Genomic DNA, 24761 nt, shown 5'->3' with positions numbered 1-24761 from the left:
AAATGGCCATAACATACAGTAACTAGAGAAACAAGGAATCTTCCGGCATTTGTTCTCATAAAGATTCTCTTGGCTTTGACATGGAAGATGAAAAGCGCAGCCTGTGCTTCTATGCAGCACTTACACCGGAGAGTATTGAGGGCAGGGGGTTCCTCAGGGACTCGGAGTGTACTTTCTAACACAAAGAGGACAAGGTCACAGTAGAATCCCAGCAGTTGGTTCTAACAATCACAAATATGCCAGAGAGATTTCTTGCCAAGAATGGGTAGCATTAACTGTAGTCTATAGAAAATGACATTCCTGTTGACTAAACACTATTGTCTTAGTACAAAATGTTGCTTGGTAGAGATAAGCAGCTTCCTGACTCTGAGCTGTCAATAGGGCGCATTATTAAGAGCTGTGCATTGTGTCTGTCTGTTTCTCACTGTGCTCATACTTTGTGAAGTCTAATGGTATTATTTCACATAGAACACTAGAAACTGCTGATCAGCCCACCCCAGTAATCCTCATATGAGTATATGCTATTAATAATCCAATTCTATCCTTACTATGTCCCCTGTGACTATAAATAAGTATTGACCCTTTCAGTAAGAAACTATTGAAACAACTAAATGTAGAAGAGCAAAGAAAACTGGTAGATATTGCTGCTCATATTGTGGGTGAGAAGGAGAAAAGCTTCTGGTAATAAGCAGGCACTTCTATATACAAAGAGTGAGTTTACTATCTTAAGGGGGTATGTATGTACAGTATGTATGTATGTAGTACAAAGGAACTTAAACAGTCCAGGCAAACTGTTACACTGTGTTATCCCTAGAGCAGGACAGGAGAGGGCAGTCCATGAGACCCATCCATCATCAGACATAGTCCTTTTAATGACAGTCCCTTGATAAAATCAGATAATGGACCTTCTATGCATGTATGTTGTCAAATAATTCCCTCTATAAGGCTGAGTTCACATGGAGTTTTTTGGTCAGGAATTTGGTCAGGAATCCGTCACAAAATCAGCCTCTAAATAATATAGAACTCTATTGGGAGGTTTTTTATAGAGGCTGATTTTGAGACGGATTCCTGACCAAAAAACTCCATGTGAACTCAGCCTAAAGCAGGCCATATACACAGATGCTCGATTGGCCAACAGCTATTCCTCTACATCGCCATTCTCCCCCATAAACATGCATGTTCACATTGGTAGAGGGGAGTAAGTCACTGCCAAATATACAGGGTGGTGATTTGCCTTCCAGGTAAGCACTTAATATAGGGAACTCTTTTTTTTAAGAATTAGTCATTGCACTTTGGTCCCAATACCATGCTAGCACTTTCAATGAAAGCATTGCCATATGAGTTGGGATACATGGACTCATTCAGTCTTATTATTAAACCACCCAGACATTAATAATATTATTTAGTTCTATTTACAGTCATAAACTGGAAAATCGATAATGTCCATAAAGGGATAACCATATATGGGGAAAATGGTGTATGGCTTTTAGCAAAGAAACATTTCTAGATCCATATCAAATATACATAAACTGAAACATGTTCTGAAATCTTAGTTGCTTTCTTATTTTGTGTGCTTGGGGCAATATGGCAACGCACTATAGGTTTACAATACAGACCTATACATACTCTATGTCAAACAATATTGTGCCTACAGCAGAGAATACCTGCTTAATGTGGCATGAATTGGTGTACATCACAATTTTATGTAGTCCATTAGAAAAAAGAAAAGGTGCTTCCCTTTGGTAACCCTTTGCCTAGGCGCAAATCTGTGACAACCCCATAAATATAGCTATGTTGGAAACTTCACCCACACCCTGCCCCAAGCTGTGCCTTAGTCCCACTCACTTCCATAACAGTGGGAAGGCCGGCGCATGTCTTGTCATGTATAAGGACATAACAAAAATGTAAGATTGTCTGATCTGAAGACACTTTTTAAGTAACATTAAACATTTATGACTTATTGTACATCTTAGTACAGTAGACTATAGCTTGTTTCTTTCTGTATATTAATATAGAAGACCTCATAGGTAAGGTGTGTCTTCTGCGTTCACCACACCAATGCCCCCCTCCGAATCAGAGTATGAAGAGCTGCGGCTGAGTTTAGCAGCTTCCACACAGTGACCAGTGTCATTGACCTTGATGGGAAGGTGCAGATCTGACTCTGAGATTTTTCCATAAGAGGCTTATAATAGCTGAAGAGGTTGTTCATTAAATCAGGACCATGAAAGAACAGAGCTGCGATTGTCCTTCTCTGGGAAGCAGCGTCCATGACATACAGAGCTGTGGAGAGAGAGGGGAATGGGATTGTAGGAGGAGAATGTCATTAGTGGCCGCCTGCAGCTATTCATGGGAACTCCGCATCCTGTATTCAGACATATTCACTGTTTGGGTTCTCAGCGCTCACCGATCACCTCTTCAGACTCCAGTGCGCTAAGTGAAAAGTGGGATTCTCACACAAGACTTTATTCATATACATATGTCAGTAGGGTTTCTTTGAATTGTAGTTTGGTCTTTAAAGCAGAGCTTCACTTTATTCAGTTTCCCTGCAGCCACTTGTAAAGCAGATCATTGATAAGAACATTGGTGATAACACAGTTCCTGAAAGTACATAGGCTGAATCCAACCCAGATGTGTAGACGTCCTATAATATTACAGCTGTTTAGTATGTGTGCTGTAAATTTTTACTGTATTGGTTTAGTTTAAACATGCATGGTATTAGAGCTATACAATACAATATCCAGTTATGTCCTTATATTCAGATTAAGGGTCGTTTTAATGCAGCAAGCAAACCATCTAATAATGAATGATTATGACCTGGAGCTGTCCCTAACATTGAGGAAGATCTAGTGACTACATCCTTTTCAGATTACATTTGTTTTGCTTTGTTTCTTACATCTATTTGCATACAATTCCCATACATGTTCTAAATCTATTTTGCTCCATTGATAGCTCTGACATCAGATATAGGAGTGCATAAATAATCCATTTGGCAGTCACAGTAGATTAGATATGAAGGGTCATATTTCTGCTGTGCCAGGAATACCTTTTCTGCTGGCTCAGCCTCCGGAAATCCCTTTCTTTAGCCAACAAATGTTTCAGTTCCTCGTGGTGCATTTGGGAACTACAAATAGAGAACAATTGACAGCCCTACGAGCAGGGGAATTCATCATACTTGACAGATTTCTCTTGCTTCCTTTGGAATAGGGAAATTTAGGTTTGCGTATATGTGTAATGTCATTGATAGTATAATGGTGGTATGATGGACAGTAGGCTACAGAGTATGTTAATCTTTGTTTCATTGATGAAATAACTGCAGGGCCTTTGTTATGTCAGGCAGCATATATGTTAGAAGTAAAGTTTACTGTAACCCCCTTTCCCTGGCATTCCATGTCACAATGTAATACAGAGCTTTGATGTGAAGCCACAAGAGTGCAGCTCTGCACGCTACATTATACAGCTTGGAGCAGCCTGTTCTCTGCAAATTCACAACATCTTTTTCTCTTTGCATTTTGCAGGAACTGATAGATGTTGACAGCGAGGTTGTTTTTGAACTGGCAGCATACATCCTGCAGGTAAGAAAGCTTTCTCCACTGCCTATCAGATAGTGCTCACATGGGGAAGTGCAAGAAGATAATGAAATCTAAAGCATTGTCATCCACATCATACACACCACATGCTTTCAAATGCAAAATGTGATATCAATTAAGATCGCAACGTTGCCTTTTCTTGTTTGTAGAATCCATATGTGTGTAGGATAACTTGGCTGTCCCTTTCACGTCTAATTAACCCCATATGAAAGCAAAGACCTTTATGTTAATTTTACTTTTTAGAGTTTTACTTTTACTTACATTTTTAGGTAATTTACTTTTGGTTCACAGTCAGAAACCTCTCTTTAATCCTTCACTTTCTCACTTTCTGTAGCTCTGTAGACAGATCCCATTGTCACACTGGGTAACTCCTAGGAAACAAGCCCAGTATAATGAGATGTACCAGTACACAGTACAGAGAAGGGGTCCTGACATCCCTATCCAATGCATGCATCCTGATTCAGCATGTATTTGTACTGTATACAAAGCAGAAGAGAGAATAATGCGAAGCCTTTGTTACTTGAATGTCAGTTCTGATCCAGCTCTTGAATGCTATCACATAGACGTACATGATGTGGCATTACACAGATGCACATTGAAGCATCAAGTTCCCGTCCAATTGCCATAGACTGTTTTTTTGGAGCATTAACTATTACATTCCTCGTTCTAGTATTAATAGTATTCCTGGGGGTCCATAGGTGCTGCTCACACTGGTCTTGTGATGTATAGGGGTAGAACATTGATCATACCGTAGCATTGGGGATTTCTTAACATAGAATGGCCCAAATCCTGATTACCTTAAAAAAGTCAAGTGGGCTGTTCTGCTCTCTGAAGAGTCACACACCCTTCCCAGCTTGAGTGGCATTCCTCAGGCCAAGATGACATGACAGGATGTCATGACAAGTTAACTCCAGCACCATCCAGCAAAAGCAGTGAGGTAAACTGGCCTCAACGTCCTCTGTGCTGTCTGAACTAGCTTCTAATGATGTATACTGTTCAGATGGATGTATGGTGGTCTCTCCCTAAGGATGGACGTTATCCCCATAATAGATGGATGTAGTAATATTTGATCATACACCAAGATGAAATAGTTGATGTAGGAAATAGTAAAGGTTAAAGATGGCTGTTTTTGTCCCCTAGTGCTACTAATATTATACTGTCAATAACATTAGAAAAGTACAGGATGTGAATGACTACAATACAATGCATAGTGTACATTATTAGTTTCTAGTTCTGTTCATTGAAGACTCCAGTATCCACAGCTTTAATCCCAAAACTTGGTGTAATACTGGTAACAGCTCTAATAACTGGAACCTTGTCTGGCTATATACATAGAAGGCCAAAGATGCTTATTTATGAGTAGCCGAGAGTGAACAAATATCTGACTTACAGCTATCTAATATGTCTGCATAATGGGCAGATTTACTAAAGCTTTTCAGGGTTATCGCACTGATGTTGGATGATGTTGGAAGGTTGGCACATCTTTATACTGTCTACTTTACACCTATTAGGCTCCGTTCCCACGGAGTAATGCGCCGTACATATAGACTCGTAAACACGTGTCAGAGCGAGGCGCTTCAAAACAGATCCCATTGACTTCAATGGGTGCCGGCTTATGCGCGCTACACATTGAAATCAATGGGTTATAAAGCCTCCCATTGATTTCAATGTGTAGCACAAGTAAGACGGCACCCATTGAAGTCAATGGGATCTGTTTTAAAGCGCCTCGCTCTGACACGTGTTTACTTGTCTAAATGAGTGGTGTGTTACTCCGTGGGAATGGAGCCTTAGTTGGCTTACTTTCCATCAGAATTTTGGCAAGCAGTTTTGCTCAGTAAGCCATGCCCCCAATCTAGCAATTCACAACTTTTTTCTTTGTAAACCATTCCCCCTTGACGGATAATCTAAAAAAATGCAATAAACATGATGCAAAGCATGACAGCTATTTTTTGCTACATATTAAAGCCCCACGTGGCACAAACTGCAGTTTGAGTCACTGCAAATTGGATGTGATTCTAGCAAATCCCATCCACACACTGCAGAAAAATAGACGTAGTGTAAATGCTGCGATTTCCAAAACTGTTGTGGTTTCCCTATAGGTATAATGGAAGCAGAAAGTCAGCAGATGAAACCTCAGTGGACTTTTTGTGAAAAAGCTCTGCAGGAAAAACCACGTTGCATTTCCACTGCATTTTTCCTGCACTCCTTTTTCACTTCAGCCTTAGCCAATGGCAGGATTCTGGGGCATTTAGTATAGTAGACCTACCCAATCTGTACACACAGCTTGATTCTGACCCAATTTCTTATATGATATTCATTTGTCCAATCTTTTAATCCACTGGCTATATTGTAGAACAGATGACAAGTATTGCCAAGCATCAGAGGAGCCAATCAATTATTATTTCATCTTCCGTTTCCTATAAGAAAAGGAAAGTTTGGTGTGACCCATTTATTTTCAGGCAATATTTCTGAACAATGTTGTAGATATTCCGGGTGCAGATAGCAAGAGAAATGGTAGTAGGCCTGTTACAGAGTTGTATTGGTGACTAGGACCTTGGAGGTATAATTTTGTCTATGTTCTCTCTCTAGCAGGCGCTTACAAGGTCTGAGCTGTACAATGCAGAGGTCATTGCTGAATAGCATCATTAAACCCCACAACTTGCTGCTATCCACTGTTGCTATGTGACATTGTAGAATATGGGAATCTGAGGGCCACTAAGATAAAAAAAAGATGTAGATCAGGGATTAAGATCATCCTAGCAACTTACTATGGTGCTACAGCTGCTACACAGGAATAGAAGCTGAGGCTGAATAGTCTTGTGGCATGCATGGATTTTCTGCATCATTAAGTTAGGGTTGTGGCAGTGACATCTCCCCCTCCCCCAGCCTCTTAATTGTAAATGTTTGAAAGATAGTAAGACTCAAAACTAACACTAAGCTCTCTAATGGCTTGCCTGGGCCCCTTTAAGACCATTCCACAGACATTCAACTTCTCTGTAAGTAACAACCCCTCGGCCATGGGAAAGTGTTCTGTGTCAGTAACTTATTAGGCAGAAGGGCTTCCCGAACAATAAACTATGAGCTCCCGATCTACAAGGAATTCTATCTTCCTGGTATAGTTTTGTAAAACATACTGCAAAATGATTGCATCGTTTATTTGATAATAATAATAATAATAATAATAATAATAATGTACAACAAGTGACCATGCTACATTTCCTGAATTTTTTTATACAATTGTATGTTTCTTGGTTAATGTATTTTAATAATTTTAGCCAGTACTACCAACTTTCACACTGCGAATCTTTAAGGCTGAGGCCCCACATTGCGGAAATACAGCTTTTTTTAGAGCCGAAGCCAAGAATAGCTTCAAAAGGAATGGGAAATATATAGGAAGCTCTTATACTTTTACCTTCTACTCAATCCATTCCTGCCGTTTGCTCAAAATAAAGCAGCAAAATCTGCAACAAATAAGGCAGCAATTCACAACGTGGAGACTCGCCTTAAAGGGGGTTTGTTGATAACTTGGAGGAGCTCAGTTTTATTTATCAAAGAAAACATATGAACCTTGCCATACCCTTGGACCTGCCTCCTCTCCTAACATGTCTATTTTAGGAAATAAAGGGATTCCTCACAATATAACAATTCTGCACCATATTTTTTGCATTATGTCTTATGTTTTTATTCTGTTATTCCTCGTATCTGTTATCAGTTGGGAAGGGGAGCTCTATCCATAGTCTGACACTGGTCAAATCAATGCCGACCGTGCTAGACAGTGTAGGGACACATCCATTTAACAGAGGCAATAAAAACATTCAGTTTTCAAAATATTTATAGATAGGAGGAATAATAGATCAATGCCACCGTAAAATGGTATGAGAAAAGTTGTTCCTTGGCTATGCTCCATCATATTTATGAAATGGGGGTGAATAAAGGCGGACACCCAACTGAGGGGGCTATGTGTGCATCTGTCATTTTTTTGTGCATTGCTGTGATGGATGAAAGCAACGGACATTATATAAAGTAGTGTGAACCTATCATTAGGTTGGTTTGGCTTGGTTCTCTTCTTGGCTATTCTTGGAAGTTCCATAGAAGTGTATAGAAAAATCGAGATGGGAATAGCCCTTTAAGTAGAATGCTTAAGTGTATTGCAAAGTGTCAGCTTGTCCCAACACATTAGCTGTGAGTGAATACCACTTTTATTTAATAATCTTTTCTTTCACTTATTGTTAACCCCACTATCTCTTCACAATATCCTTCCTTAGAAACAATATTCTCATGCTGGCAATTTTGGGAGTTAGGTGATCTGCTACAGATTCCTTATGCAGAATTGTCTGATGAACTAGACAGGGGCAGATTTATCATGACGGGAACTTTCAGTCAGTTTAGCTGGACTATGCGTGAAATTTAACAAATGTCGCACAAAGTCTGCTAAATTAGGTAAATCTATGAGTCTAACACTTCTGTCCTGAGATGTTGCTCTACTTTTTATCACCAGCACCCACTCACTGGAGTGAGATTGGGACAATTTTTGCAACTTTTGAAAAGTCACGTTTGATAAATCTGGTTTACAGACAGCTAGACTGACAAACCAAACACAGTTTCACCCATTTTATAAAATTGAAGTAGGCCGTGTAAAAATGCAAATGAGCTTAAAACGTGGCAAAGAGCTATTTTGTGACTTTTTTACACCTGAATTCTGGAGTACACAGTTTGATAAATTCACCGTCTTGTTCTCACCACAGAGTAATGCATAAGTTAAATACTGGGTCGAGAGACAGTCTGTGTTCACCAAGCTTCTTATTAGCAGCGTGACAATGCTCTATTTTATGCAAAAATACCCATATTATATGGTAAACGTAAAGGTTTTCTTTATATGTGTATAAGTAGTATACATAAGGCAGAAAGAGTCCCAGTGTAGGATGAGATAATACAAGATTGTGTCTGCAATCCCTATCTTATGGCTACATGGAATTCTCATGACCTCCACTATAGTTGGGATGTCTGTCTGTCCAAACACTTGCAAAATACATATCCAAAGAATGAGAGATTGAGTTTTACTTCATGAACAACAGAAACACCTAAAAGGCTTCTCTAACCATACCTTTTCTTTGTATTCTGTTTTAGGAAGCAAAGGGAGATTTTACAAGGTATGTTTTTAACTTCTTACTTTTTGATAAGGTATTTATCCATAATATACTATAGATCCAATAGCTTTACAGGGAGATGGTACCACGTTTCTCAAAATAGTCTAAAACTCCAAGATTTTATGGGTATCCACCACCCAAGACTCAAGTCTCAAAGTCATGTGAAAATCGGAATGCATTCCAGGTGGAATTAACCATAGACTGACTAGTAGGAGTGACCGCTCCCCCATACCTCTAATTTGGTTCAAGGCCTCCAACCACGTAGCCCAAGACAGGGCCTCTGTCAACCTCCAGAGCCGGGGTATAACTTATCAAGCGGCTAGTAAGAAAAATTTCAATAAGCCTTAGTTAAAGGGGATGTGCAGCAATATACTTTAGTTACCTATCCTTGGACAGGTTATCAATTGCGAATCTGTTGGGTTTCCACTCCCAGCAACCTGTCCATATTCTGAATCTTTCAAAGTGCCATTTTCCTTTCTAATGGTTGCATTACTTTATTTTGCTTATTAGTATTATATTGATGTACCGCTTTGTCTTATCAATGGGGAGGGAAAGACTAATGTTTTACATTTCATACAACTACTATATGTTGAAAATGCCCAAAAAAGTGATTCTTCTAAAAGTTTCTACAGTATTTGCATTAAATGTGAAAATGTGGTTCTAGGTAATTTTTCCTATAAAAAGGACACATGATATATAAAAAAAGAAAGATCAAGGAAAGATGTGTGCCATATACCATTGAAGACAAAATGTACAGAACATAAAATCGATTTGTTTTGCTTTTCTATGCACAGCTGACTCGTGTGTATTCAGTAAAGTGATCACAAGAAAAACACCACAAGTCCTATATTTAAGCATTATAGACAGCCTGCTGACTTGCAGCTTTGTTTACATTCCACATGCTGAGAGATGACAACATTCACGGAACATTATTGGAGATAAAGCCTAAGGCTTCGATTTTTCAATCTCTCAAGTTTCAGAAATTCACAATATTTATAACTTTTGTTACAAACTGGTCTGTCATCAGTAGAGATGAACACATTTACCAAAATTCATTTCAGATCCTAAAAGATCAAATTGGCTGGATTTGATTTGGCCCGGTTGGTTCATAACAAAGGTTCTCCAATTGCGCTGGAAAGTCATCTGAGGTCTTCAAGGAATGTATCCAACCCCTTACAAGCTCTAACACCACAAAAGCATTAGTAATGTCACAGTGACTACAGCCTATATGGTGAATCCTCATGATTTATATTAGAAAGTGCCAGGAGGACCATTGTCAGCATGTTACCCAACTCTGCCTGGGGAGATCTGGCAGCAATGGGAGACACCAGAACACTTACCAATGTATTATAACAGTGTGCATTGATCAGCTGTGGACTGTATGACAATCACCAAATGTATTATCTTACATGCCCCAGATTTCTGCTGTTTTTGTACTATATATAAATTTCACAATGTAATTTAGTTTTACTGGACATGCAATACCAGTTAATGTGAATAATGGTCAGTATTTAAGTCCTGTGTTGTCTAGAGTTGATATATTAATAGCTATTATCAATTTCTCTAGCCAGGTAAGATAGGGCAACTTGAAAAGCAGACAGAGTGATAGCTGTTAGCTTTATTCCCCCCCCCCCCCCATGTTATTTTCTGGGTCCAAAGAAAGGCAAAGAATAAGATATAAAAGCAAATACGTAAGAACCCGTGCTAGTAATCGACGGTATAATAATAACAAATAACCATAATTTTGTCCTAATCCTAGACCAAAAATTGGTTCAAAGTAAACTCGAAGTTAAGCACAGATTTCCTATGTAATAAGCCTATCATTAAAAGGAGTCTCTCACTGCCCCCGGCTACTTTAAACCTTTCCCTTAGTGTGTAGATACTGTTAGCAGAACAAAAACTATACCTTTCTTATGTTTCAGAGCCCCAGGGATGCATAGAAAAAGCATTTTTATTCTTTATTCAAATGAGGATCTTTTGGGGAGTTTCTTATATTACTGAACACTGCAGCATAATCACTAAACATGACCATCCTGCATTCAGCTCAATGGGAGCATTAACTCACACTGCTCAGGGGGAGAAGCTAGGGTGTTATCTTTGTGTTTACATAGAGAGATAACAGACAGGGCTTTATCAGCAAACTACAGTTAGCTGAACTGATTGTCCTGCCTGCAGAGCAGTAAGCAGAGCCATAAATAACAGTGAGGGCAGTAAGTGACGTCACTTGTCCTATCTCACAGGTTCGTGCTTATGGAAACGCTGTATAAACAATGGAAAGAATAAGTTCACATAGCAGGCAAACAAAGCAGCATTGCAAAAGCAATATATTTAGGAAAAGTCATCAATTTACATAAGCTACCACTAGTACAGACTGGATCCTTGAGATGGGGATACCCCTTTAATGTTCTTTATGCCAAGTCTTTCTTTTTAAAGGTAGCCATAGTCACTGTATACCTCTTTCTTGACCAATGTAACCAATGATAATGATGTTGCAGATGTTCCACCTGTTCCATATACATATACAATATTTTTCTTGGTTACTTTTCATTAAAGCCACTGTACATCGGCCAAGCAGTGTATACCCACCATATAGTTATGAGGTATGGTCATGTATCATGTTCTTCAGCCAAGATCCATGCCTAGGTCACAGCAATATAGCATTTATAGAGCTGTTGCTGTACTTCTATAACTCTGCATTTGATTTTATACAGAGACACAGGAATATTTCTTCTCATGGATTCATACAGAGGAAATTATGTATGTAACTTTTTGGTGAGGGAAGCACCATATGGTAGTACACAGAGTATATAAGGAACCTCAGGGCTCTGTGAGCAGATGTATAGGCTCTGTACTCAAGGCTTTGTATACAAATCGGTACAACCCTATTGTTTTTAGCACATTGTTCTGTTTTATTAATGAGCCCATTTTACCTTTGCTTCATAGTCTTTGCACGGCATTCACATATGCATATGAATAGTTTGAAGACTATTACACAGCATTTAGCATAGATTTTATGAATATTTTTGCAGCACATTTGCTGTCTTCCTTGTATGTCGTGTCTCTGTCTTTATTACTTGCTTGAACAAGATCTTGTTACGTGCAGAGATAAAGATCTTGCCGTCCTTGCTGTGGGCTTATGACATTTTAGCATATAACATTGCAGTAAACAGTACAGCAAACATTTCTTTCATTATGTATAATAATATATAATTACCATTAGATGCTTTCCACATAATAAGCAATTGTTTCTGTTTTCAATCATAACTTATTCCAAGAGATCGGCTCCTGCCCCAGCCTGTGAAATGCAGTTGTTAACAGGAGCTCAGGAGTACCATGTGCTCGGAGCTTCCCATTATTTAACCTATTCATTTCTGGGGAATACACAGCTGGTTATGATTTCAATATAATCATTTTCAAGTCCTGTTTCCTGTATTCTAAAAGGAAAAACCTTAGGGGTCCGACCTTAAGATTCCCTTTCATTTTCATTGTATCATATTTCATCTTGTAACCAGGGAACACAGCCATTTATATAAATGCAGTGTACAGAGTTATTCCTTTCATGGCTCGTGATGGATGGCAGCCTCTGTGGATACTTTTAAGGACACATTAACCATGGGCCTGCTTTTACTTCCACAAACTGTTTAGAAACATATATTGTGTCCAAAAGGTATTCATAGCTAAGAGCAGAATTCCATAAAGCTGCAGCTGTGAGGTTTAAAGGGAATCTCCAGCACAGAAATTGATGGCCTATCCTTAGGATAAGTGACACCCCCCACCCCCACCCCCGATCAGTAGTTTCAAGATATTACAGTGTTCCGACGAGTGCTTTAGCTTCATTCTAGACACAGTGCCATATATTATATACTGGCTGTGCTTGATATTGCAACTCAATCGTATACATTTGAGCTGCAGACAGGTCAATGGAGTCATATGTGATATCACAGGCCTGTGAAGCAGAAACAGTTCTTGCCCTTTAAACAAATGATGTTTCAGGGAATCAGACACCACCAATCTGATATTGATGACCTAAGGATAAGTCATAAGTATTATAGTCCCGACATAAACTTTTTTAGGCTGAAATACTCAGCATTAAAAGTTGTCGCCTGACACACTATACAAAAACCCTTGCAATACAAACTATTTTCCAGTCCCCAGATGCTGGCAACCAACAGTCTACAACTTCCTGGCATGGAGCTATATGGTCTTGTCTTTTATGACATCAAATCATTTGACCACAGTAGCTTATGAGGGCTTATAGACTTTTTTGGCTATTCCGGTAACAAGTAGAGATGAGCGAACAGTGTTCTATCGAACACATGTTCGATCGGATATCAGGGTGTTCGCCATGTTCGAATCGAATCGAACACCACGTGGTAAAGTGCGCCAAAATTCGATTCCCCTCCCACCTTCCCTGGCGCCTTCTTTGCACCAATAACAGCGCAGGGGAGGTGGGACAGGAACTACGACACTGGGGGCATTGAAAAAAATTGGAAAAAGTCATTGGCTGCCGAAATCAGGTGACCTCCATTTTAGACGAATAGTGGATTTCAAATCCGGGTCATATGAGAATGTGAACTTTGTGACTATGAGACAGGGATAGCTGTACAGGCAGGGATAGCTAGGGATAACCTTTATTTAGGGGGGAATGTTATTAAAAATAACTTTTTGGGGCTCTATCGGGTGTGTAATTGTGATTTTTGTGAGATAAACTTTTTCCCATAGGGATGCATTGGCCAGCGCTGATTGGCCGAATTCCGTACTCTGGCCAATCAGTGCTGGCCAATGCATTCTATTAGCTTGATGAAGCAGAGTGTGCACAAGGGTTCAAGCGCACCCTCGGCTCTGATGTAGCAGAGCCGAGGCTGCACAAGGGTTCAAGCGCACCCTCGGCTCTGATGTAGGAGAGCCGAGGGTGCACTTGAACCCTTGTGCACCCTCAGCTCTGCTACATCAGAGCCGAGGGTGCGCTTGAACCCTTGTGCACACTCTGCTTCATCAAGCTAATAGAATGCATTGGCCAGCGCTGATTGGCCAATGTATTCTATTAGCCTGATGAAGTAGAGCTGAATGTGTGTGCTAAGCACACACATTCAGCTCTACTTCATCGGGCTAATAGAATGCATTGGCCAGCGCTGATTGGCCAGAGTACGGAACTCGACCAATCAGCGCTGGCTCTGCTGGAGGAGGCGGAGTCTAAGATCGCTCCACACCAGTCTCCATTCAGGTCCGACCTTAGACTCCGCCTCCTCCGGCAGAGCCAGCGCTGATTGGCCGAAGGCTGGCCAATGCATTCCTATGCGAATGCAGAGACTTAGCAGTGCTGAGTCAGTTTTGCTCAACTACACATCTGATGCACACTCGGCACTGCTACATCAGATGTAGCAATCTGATGTAGCAGAGCCGAGGGTGCACTAGAACCCCTGTGCAAACTCAGTTCACGCTAATAGAATGCATTGGCCAGCGCTGATTGGCCAATGCATTCTATTAGCCCGATGAAGTAGAGCTGAATGTGTGTGCTAAGCACACACATTCAGCACTGCTTCATCACGCCAATACAATGCATTAGCCAGTGCTGATTGGCCAGAGTACAGAATTCGGCCAATCAGCGCTGGCTCTGCTGGAGGAGGCGGAGTCTAAGGTCGGACCTGAATGGAGACTGGTGTGGAGCGATCTTAGACTCCGCCTCCTCCAGCAGAGCCAGCGCTGATTGGTCGAGTTCCGTACTCTGGCCAATCAGCGCTGGCCAATGCATTCTATTAGCCCGATGAAGTAGAGCTGAATGTGTGTGCTTAGCACACACATTCAGCTCTACTTCATCAGGCTAATAGAATACATTGGCCAATCAGCGCTGGCCAATGCATTCTATTAGCTTGATGAAGCAGAGTGTGCACAAGGGTTCAAGCGCACCCTCGGCTCTGATGTAGCAGAGCCGAGGCTGCACAAGGGTTCAAGTGCACCCTCGGCTCTCCTACATCAGAGCCGAGGGTGCGCTTGAACCCTTGTGCAGCCTCGGCTCTGCTACATCAGAGCCGAGGGTGCGCTTGAACCCTTGTGCACACTCTGCTTCATCAAGCTAATAGAATGCATTGGCCAGCACTGATTGGCCAGAGTACGGAATTCGGCCAATCAGCGCTGGCCAATGCATTCTATTAGCCCGATGAAGTAGAGCTGAATGTGTGTGCTAAGCACACACATTCAGCACTGCTTCATCACGCCAATACAATGCATTAGCCAGTGCTGATTGGCCAGAGTACGGAATTCGGCCAATCAGCGCTGGCTCTGCTGGAGGAGGCGGAGTCTAAGATCGCTCCACACCAGTCTCCATTCAGGTCCGACCTTAGACTCCGCCTCCTCCAGCAGAGGCAGCGCTGATTGGCCGAATTCCGTACTCTGGCCAATCAGCACTGGCTAATGCATTGTATTGGCTTGATGAAGCAGTGCTGAATGTGTGTGCTTAGCACACACATTCAGCTCTACTTCATCGGGCTAATAGAATGCATTGGCCAGCGCTGATTGGCCGAATTCCGTACTCTGGCCAATCAGCACTGGCTAATGCATTGTATTGGCTTGATGAAGCAGTGCTGAATGTGTGTGCTTAGCACACACATTCAGCTCTACTTCATCGGGCTAATAGAATGCATTGGCCAATCAGCGCTGGCCAATGCATTCTATTAGCGTGAACTGAGTTTGCACAGGGGTTCTAGTGCACCCTCGGCTCTGCTACATCAGATTGCTACATCTGATGTAGCAGTGCCGAGTGTGCATCAGATGTGTAGTTGAGCAAAACTGACTCAGCACTGCTAAGTCTGCATTCGCATAGGAATGCATTGGCCAGCCTTCGGCCAATCAGCGCTGGCTCTGCCGGAGGAGGCGGAGTCTAAGGTCGGACCTGAATGGAGACTGGTGTGGAGCGATCTTAGACTCCGCCTCCTCCAGCAGAGCCAGCGCTGATTGGCCGAATTCCGTACTCTGGCCAATCAGCACTGGCTAATGCATTGTATTGGCTTGATGAAGCAGTGCTGAATGTGTGTGCTTAGCACACACATTCAGCTCTACTTCATCGGGCTAATAGAATGCATTGGCCAGCGCTGATTGGCCGAATTCCGTACTCTGGCCAATCAGCACTGGCTAATGCATTGTATTGGCTTGATGAAGCAGTGCTGAATGTGTGTGCTTAGCACACACATTCAGCTCTACTTCATCGGGCTAATAGAATGCATTGGCCAATCAGCGCTGGCCAATGCATTCTATTAGCGTGAACTGAGTTTGCACAGGGGTTCTAGTGCACCCTCGGCTCTGCTACATCAGATTGCTACATCTGATGTAGCAGTGCCGAGTGTGCATCAGATGTGTAGTTGAGCAAAACTGACTCAGCACTGCTAAGTCTGCATTCGCATAGGAATGCATTGGCCAGCCTTCGGCCAATCAGCGCTGGCTCTGCCGGAGGAGGCGGAGTCTAAGGTCGGACCTGAATGGAGACTGGTGTGGAGCTATCTTAGACTCCGCCTCCTCCAGCAGAGCCAGCGCTGATTGGTCGAGTTCCGTACTCTGGCCAATCAGCACTGGCCAATGCATTTCTATGGGGAAAAGTTAGCTTGCGAAAATCGCAAACTGACAGGGATTTCCATGAAATAAAGTGACTTTTATGCCCCCAGACATGCTTCCCCTGCTGTCCCAGTGTCATTCCAGGGTGTTGGTATCATTTCCTGGGGTGTCATAGTGGACTTGGTGACCCTCCAGACACGAATTTGGGTTTCCCCCTTAACGAGTTTATGTTCCCCATAGACTATAATGGGGTTCGAAACCCATTCGAACACTCGAACAGTGAGCGGCTGTTCGAATCGAATTTCGAACCTCGAACATTTTAGTGTTCGCTCATCTCTAGTAACAAGCAATTCTACCATATGCAAAGATTAGGTAGTAACTTGCTTATTGGTGAGGTTCTCATCACTGGAATCCCCTCTTACCTTGAAAATTGGGATGTTTTGCACCAGGTTGGGCAGCACCGCTCCTTTGGGCTGTCTTTTGGCCATCTCCAGTGGTCCCATTAAAATGGATAAAGCAGTGTGTGCTTCCCGACCTGCTGCTCCATTTAAACTGGGATGCAAAAAACACTATTCCCGTGATTGGTTGGGGTCCCAGTGGTCAGAAACCCACCAATCAGCAAGGATAGGGGATAACTTATTGCTACCAGAATACCCCATGAAATAGGTTTAATTTTGATATCACCTTTTGGTCAGAATTTTGTCAAACTGAAAATGAACATAATATAGAGACTAAAATGTGAAAAGCGACAATTTTGCATTCATGTGACTACTGTTGCCACTTGGCAAAGTGTTGATGAAGATCACAATATCAACTAATACAACAAAATACATTACTAAACCAAAATAGATTTTACTAAATCTGCCCAATATCTGCGTTTTACAGAAATGCTTTGTCAATAGACCAATTTATCATGAACGTTAACACCTTTTCCCTCCTTTTTCATTGCATTTTTGGCAGTACAATTTCTCCAGATGAGGACTGTATTCAAGGAAAATGAAATAAAAGTATAAATCATGTTCTCCAATTACTTTTGAGATTTCCCAGATCTGGTTTACTTTCTTCATTGACTAAAGCATAAATATGCAATGTCAAAACCCTACGACGCTATAAACTTCCATCTATCAGAATATTCTGTGCAAATTACACCATGATCTAGGATAAACAAATGCTGTTTACATGGATTTGGTTTCATCTGTCCAGCAATTAAAAGGTTAAGAAAATTGGTAGGGCAGGCCAAGAAACGTAATATGGCTTTAATCTTTCTGTTACATCTCATGCCATATGGGGTGGGGGATTTTTATGTTTCCCATAAGCAGACACACAAAAAGCCTTTTAAGGAAAGCTGTAAGTGTGTTTAATAAGCAATGGAAAGAGATACCTGATTTGTCAGATATATTACTTAGTGAAACGTGAGCTAGTAAAATACACCACACATAGCAAAACCCTAGAAAAGCAATAGCGCACACATAAACACATATACACTATATTTGTGTGTTTATATGTCCACACACTGCAGTCTGTAGCCTGCCATGGAAGACAGACTCATAGCTCCAGGTGCTGAACAAATGCCAGGACTCTTTCCTGGCTCAGCAGCTGTTAACAAATGTCTGCCCGGGTAAACGCTTTTCTATAAAATACGTATCACAATAACTGCCCTCTAAATATAGTCATAGGAAAAAGGTTTATAGAAATGAATGTGATTTGTATTTCTGATATCTCTGCTTTCCAGAGCAGGGGTTCTTAAAGGGGTTGTTAAGGCTTTTAAAGTGATTGCCTGCTCTATACCAGATCAGTAAAGGTCTGACTCCTAGAGCCATGAATGATTTAAAGGGGTCCTGGTGATCCTGCAAGCACTGCAGCCTCTTCATTGTTTACATCATTCAGAATCATGTTAAAGTGCCAGTTGACATACTTTTAGTAGTACCAAGGCAGGGTACTACAGTTATGTTCAATTTACTTGTATGGAGACAAAGTTACAGTACCCTGCACTAAAAACATGGTGTCTGGTAGCGCTAACATGGTCTGGATCAGTAAATAATGAAGAGGCTATAGCGCCCACACATGCCACAGCCCCATTCAAACAGCTTACTGGCTGGGTGTAGGGCTACCACTGATCTGATGTTGATGGCGTAACATGAGAATAGCCCATCATTTTTAAAAGGTTGGGTTACCCTGCTTTATCCAGCTAAACTCACTTAAGACATATTTCCATATGGGCATCTTTGGACACCATTTTACAGCACATATACATAAAAAGTGACTTCATCCTGAGTGACAGTACTCAAGAACTGTATTCATAAATACAATGGTTTTTGGAAAAAACTTTTTTGGAAAGCCTCAACAAGCTTGTTGAAAGACATAATGCAATTTTGTAGTTTTTAATACATGGCAGTACTATATTGCATCTGGTATAAAGACAACTTAAAACTACTCAGTATTTCAGACCAACTAAAACATATATATGAACCTCTACGTCGTAGCTCCTGCTTTACATTCTTAGAATTCTCTGCACTGCTTAGTATTTCTGTCCTCTTCACCATCATCACCTGTACACAGGCGTATATAAGAAGAAACAACAGCAAATGCTTGCGACATACTAATCCCAGGTAACATTCCACATAGTTGTTTACATAGTAAGGATTAACCCACAGCCTGTGCCAAGTGCTGTATTCCTTATATAATAATACTAGGCTTGAGTTCTAAATTTGTAAGTAAATGAAATCCCTTTCTAAAGTTATGTTCTGTGTATCTGTTACCTCGTGGGGAATAGATAAGGTGTCTAGACTCATAGCCTGTTTCATCAGAGCAGTAGGCAGAATATGGGCCTGAAAAAGATGGCATAAAAACATCCAGCAAGCCCAATTCCTTGAATAAATAAATTATAACCTTTACTTCATCTCGATTAAAAACTCTTTACATCATGGATCCAGAAATAAAAGTAAAACAGCCTACGCGTTTCGGACTATGGGCCGTCATAAATGAAATTGTGTATTTTACTGATGGCAGTAATGCAGGGAACAGAGGTATAGGGTTAAACACTATTGTAAAGTCTCTGATGGATATTTCTAGGGTGAACCTAGCTGCTGTTGGGAAGGAGCTTCCACATGATTAATCCGGAACCCATAGGCTTAACTACCAGCAAAGCAGATATAGCAGCTGGAATGGGGTCCACAAAGTAAGGGGGCCCCCTTACCAAGTTAAAATAAAAACTATGGAAGGGGATGTGGAAAACTAGATGGACTTTCATTACATTGCTAAGACCCTATAATGCCTTCATGTGACATTGTAATTACTTTTTTAATGTGCTGCGATGTCACAGTGTACACAATGATCTTTTGGTGTGCATTAATACTGTGATGTGATGACATTATTTCTGTACTATGACATCATCGTGTACATTATCCCTGTATTGTGACATAACTGTTATACCTATTCTGTGATATCAGTGAGTCCATGTATAGTGATTTCACTGTATGAATTCTCTGTACTGTGACATCACTGTGTATATTATCCCTGTACTATGACATCACTCTTTGCATTATCCTACAACCATGCCATCACTGTGTACATTATCTGTACTGTAAAATCACTTTGTATTTTATACTTTTGAGTAAAGGAGACCAAAAAATTTTATACTTCTGAACTTCCTACTTAAAGTGTTCATAGTGGAGTAGGGACCCATTACAAATTTAGCTATAGGGCCCCATGATTACTTGCTACACCCCTGTTGTGGCCTAATAACATCTCTTGTGACTTATGCACAGAGCAGTTGTTGCAGAAGACTCCAGGTGCCTAACTCTGCTAGTAGATGGGGAATGCTTGCATCTCCAGTCCTATTCAAATAATAGGAGCAGCGCTGCAGTTCCCCAGAAGTGCTACTATACAGTGGATGGCGCTGCAGTGCCACCCCTATTATTTAAAGGGATTCTACCATTAAAAACCTTTTTTTTTCTCGTTGACATGACAGAATAGCCTTAAGAAAGTCTATTCTTCTCCTATCTTTAGATGTCTTCTTCGGGCCACCATTCGGTTAAAATCCCGTTTTTTGGCCAGTATGCAAATGAGTTCTCTAGCAGCACTGGGGACAGGCCCCAGCGCTCAAACAGCAGTGGGGGCGTCCCCAATGCTGCAAGAGACCTCTCCAGCACCACCTCCATCTCCTCACAGTACTCGTCCATAGACGAGTACTGAGGGGGTGTTCCTCACAGCTCAGCGTCATCACTGGGCCGTAAAGAACACCCCCTTCTCATAGAACAGTGCTAAAGAAGCTGCTGTGAGGAAGGGCGTTCCTGAATGACTGTCAGAAACGCCCTTCTGACAGTGAAGAGCCACTGGCACCGATAGCTCCTCACCAAGGGCACAGAACATGAACGTGAAAGCTTTCTAGTAGTGTATTAAACTACATGTGCCCCAAATGGTGACAGGTCCTCTTTCAGACCCAGACTTCAGGACCTTACTGATTTGTTGACACACTCAAATCTATAAAGAATACTAAGACTACCATTCTTTTGCCCTTCAGACAAGGACATTGACCTTACCCGGTCACACAAAGGCACTGATTTACACTCTTGTCCAGTAGCTGGGAGTGCATTGCTGTGATGTCAGACTTCTAGGATGTATAGCCATTGAAATAATGCCTATACATCATATGTGAATCTGGGACATGGGGCAAAATTTAGTTTTTGCTATTTGAGAATGCTCGAGGGTCACATCAATTTTTGGACATGGAACCTTCAAAATATTGAGGGAGAGATATTTAGTCTAATGCACTCCATATCTCCATAAAAGGTGTGAAATAAGACAATCATTGTTTATTATTCTGTAATGCAGGAAACACATTAGGTCACAGGTTAGCAGAAGCTTGGAGGGGAAGGACGCCTGGTAACAGCTGAGAGTTGTACTTGAACACTGGACAACAGCTGTCAGCCCTATGGCTCTTTACCCTATAGAGTATACAGTGTCTAGTACATGCACATCTTCTAGAGCAAGTATCACAGGGTAGGGGCCCCATTGCAGATTTTGAATTGGGGCCCTATAACTTTAAGTTATGCCTCTGGTAGTAATATATATATAATCAAAATATCAATGTCTGTCTCCTTTTCCATGTATTACTGTAGTGTTTAATAAAATTTTATAAAATTATTCAGGTTTTAAAAATATTGAAAGTTCTTGTCGCTATTAATTATGTGGAAGATATGGCAATCTGATCATATGTTATTTCAAGCAACATTCTGCCTTCAACTAGAAGAGAATCCCATCAGCTATCAGGCTAAAAATCTACTGGTGTACAATAAACACTAGACTAGAAGCCAAGTTTTTCCAGGCAAAAAATACGATACATACTAGAAAAAAAAGACAGAATAACAGAGTGTTGTGAATTTTCCTGCCAAGTCAGGCACAACATGCTATGAGAACCGTGATAAGCATTTGTTGGATATAAACCTAAAATACCACATAGCTTGTCACGCATGGTTATAGGAAAGATCAGTGAATGCAGTGGACTTGTTTAAGACACATGTTCAAGCCTGACTACAGAAATAGTTAACCATGTCTGCATTTTATATCTGATACTTATATCTTGGGCAAGAGCAGAAACAGAAATTCATATAAATTCATGAAAACAGTAATGGGCTTTGTAATGTGGCCCTCTACTTCATTGAGAGTTTTCTAGGCAAGCGCTGTGACCAGTAGAAAGCTTATTGTGCAGTAAAGGGATGTATGATAGATGACTTGTGCCTATCACCTTTTGTAAATGGTCTCTATGTTGTCTACATATGTACGCCTCAATGTGAAAATTGCAACACCAAGAAGGAAAGGTCTTGGAAATATGGAAAATCAGAGGATAAATAAACATGTTGATACAGAAATTATAACAAATTGAAACCAAAAACTTTAGAACATTTTGTTTTATTCCATCATATGAGCATCATGCAGAGAAATACATACACTTACACACCTTGCAATGCTATCAGTGAGGTCATTAATGGTTGCCTGAATGTAATGCTATGCAGAACACACTTGAGCATACAAATCATCGAGATTGGCTGCTCGCAGCTCCCTTGCAATTGCCAATCAATGACGTTCCACATGTGCTCCATGAAAGACATTGTCCGGAGATGCTGCTCACAGTAGCGTAGGCAACATATGTCCTGTGGAAAAATGGCTCAAAAGAAACTTTGGATAAATGATCATACCGCTGATACCAAAAGTGCCACATCTGCCATAAGGTGAGATGAGCAGCTTCCTTAGGCGAGTCCGTGAGAACAGTTAATAACAATTTTAATTTGTGCCTCAGACAACAGATAAGCTAAAATTGGCCATGGTATCAAATCACTGTAATATTGAGTGGTTAGTGTTTCGGAAATGAAGATAAGGGGGGTACAGCTACTGGACATTATGCTACCACACACCATAATCATGAGAGTAAGACTGGTGTGATGTTGTTTTGTGAAGGCCTCTTCATGGTATTACCCACGTTGCTGGTGATCATTGCATCTGAAGGTCAACTTATCTCTCAGCAAGCTAAAAACTTATCAATCACTCAAGAGGACAGTCCTCCATTACCACTTCGCTGTGCACTATGATAGCCTTTGAGAGCAGTGTCATGAGGTCAATATAAGACCTGTAGCTGGATGTCTAGCTCATCGCCTAATGTCATGCAAACAACTTCTGATTATTTGTATCAACCCTGTTAGCTTTTCTAGGATTTGAATGTGACGTCCAATTATTATTTGCAGTGTATAATGGATCACTATGTGCCATTCTTCCAATCCGATGATTCCTCCATGCAGAGGTTTACCTCTGTACACCAATACCTGTTTCCATCGTTCTCTCAACCACTGTGTAATGCAATGCTGGACAGTGCTGACATCTCAGCTTAGGCACCTAGAGATCTGCCATAGAGATCAGCCAAGCTCTTTTAGTCCAAGGATTCTGTCCCTCTCAATTTGCAGCAAATGTCAATAACTGACACATCAAAGAACAGGAGGTATTGCACAGTCATCCTACACCACTGAATCCAATTGTTGAGGTCAGTTAGTTGGGGACACTACTCATTGTGAACATTATTATTATCTACTCCCTGGTTGAAATATCAGCCCATTACTGAACTTGGCAGCCAGGATTTCAGAATCTCTTTTTTTAAAATATAAATAATTACATGAAAATATTAAACAATATTTATTAAAGAGGACCTTTCACCACTTTTGGGCACATGCAGTGTTATATACTGCCAGAAAGCCGACAGTGCGCTGATTTAAGCGCACTGTCGGCTTTCCCGATCTGTGCCCGGTGTAAAGAGCCTACGGTGCCGGTACCGTAGTGCTCTATGGTCAGAAGGGCGTTTCTGACCATTAGCCAGAGACGTTCTTCTGCCTCGCGGCGCCAATCACGCTGTGCTGTGGAGCGAGCTGTGTGAGCAGAGGGAGGAGGCGTTCCTCCCCGCTCCACAGCACAGCGTGATTGGCGCCGTGAGGCAGAAGGACGTCTCTGGCTAATGGTCAGAAACGCCCTTCTGACCATAGAGCACTATGGTACCGGCACCGTAGGCTCTTTACACCGGGCACAGATCGGGAAAGCCGACAGTGCGCTGAAATCAGCGCACTGTCGGCTTTCTGGCAGTATATAACACTGCATGTGCCCAAAGGTGGTGAAAGGTCCTCTTTAAATTTTATTCAGAAAATTTCAAGGTGACATATGTCCTTTATGACTGACACCTCTTAATTGATCTAGGTAAAACATATGAAGTAAGAAGACCCCCACTCCTCACTATCTTAGCCTTTTGAGTCACTAGAGCAATTGTGTCTAAATTCTGACTGATTGTAGCCTAGAGGTATTTGGATGGAATTTCTTTGACTAGCCGTACTTGGAATAGAAATTGTCTGGAACAAAGTATCACCCTTCCTAGAAATAAGTATTGTGAGGGAGGGTACACGTAACATATACAGTGCTAAAGTAAACCTGCAAAACTTTATAGATAGTATATGGTAACACATGGACAATGGAGAACATGTACACAGTCTGATCACAGAAGAGAAGTTACACAATTAATTGTTCCATAGACCGTCAGCCACAGAGGATATTCTATATTATGTATGTAGTATAAGATCCACATTGCATGGCCAATCAGAACTTGATCAATCAAGGTGGACTATCTAAAAGATTGACAAGTTGTGATTCAGTACATTGCTATAGCTGCTACTCCAAACTCACAGGTTACCAGCAGGGGAGCGCAACATTTGGGGTATTCATTACTGTAATTCCTTTGGAGGGGAGGAGTAGGGGCATTCAAGACCGTCCAAGTCAAGCTGCCTCCATACATGGATCTCCATGGGGTTTGCTATGCTTCACTCCCAATATATCCTCATTTCCATGTGTCTGGATTTTATATTTTTACATCTGTTTTACAGATTTTTATGAATACAACTATTGACTAGCTAGTGCGATTCATTTCAGCAGTTATAGGTGTTTGTGTGCAGCG

At 41.2% G+C, this 24761-nt stretch overlaps 1 protein-coding gene across 4 annotated transcripts in view; it reads left to right on the top strand.

The window, feature by feature from the left end:
- FRMD4A (FERM domain containing 4A) overlaps window positions 1-24761 on the top strand; it is a 347533-nt gene that overhangs the window by 253514 nt on the left and 69258 nt on the right. For all 4 annotated transcript variants that reach the window (XM_075273982.1, XM_075273980.1, XM_075273981.1 and 1 more), the window contains exons 6-7: window positions 3516-3572; window positions 8715-8737. In XM_075273982.1, the coding sequence (XP_075130083.1) occupies window positions 3516-3572; window positions 8715-8737 (80 nt within the window). The remainder of the gene's footprint in view (window positions 1-3515; window positions 3573-8714; window positions 8738-24761) is intronic.

This window comes from Leptodactylus fuscus, chromosome 5 (assembly GCF_031893055.1).
Source record: "Leptodactylus fuscus isolate aLepFus1 chromosome 5, aLepFus1.hap2, whole genome shotgun sequence".
NCBI lineage: Eukaryota > Metazoa > Chordata > Amphibia > Anura > Leptodactylidae > Leptodactylus > Leptodactylus fuscus.
This window is presented reverse-complemented; position numbering and strand designations above follow the sequence as displayed.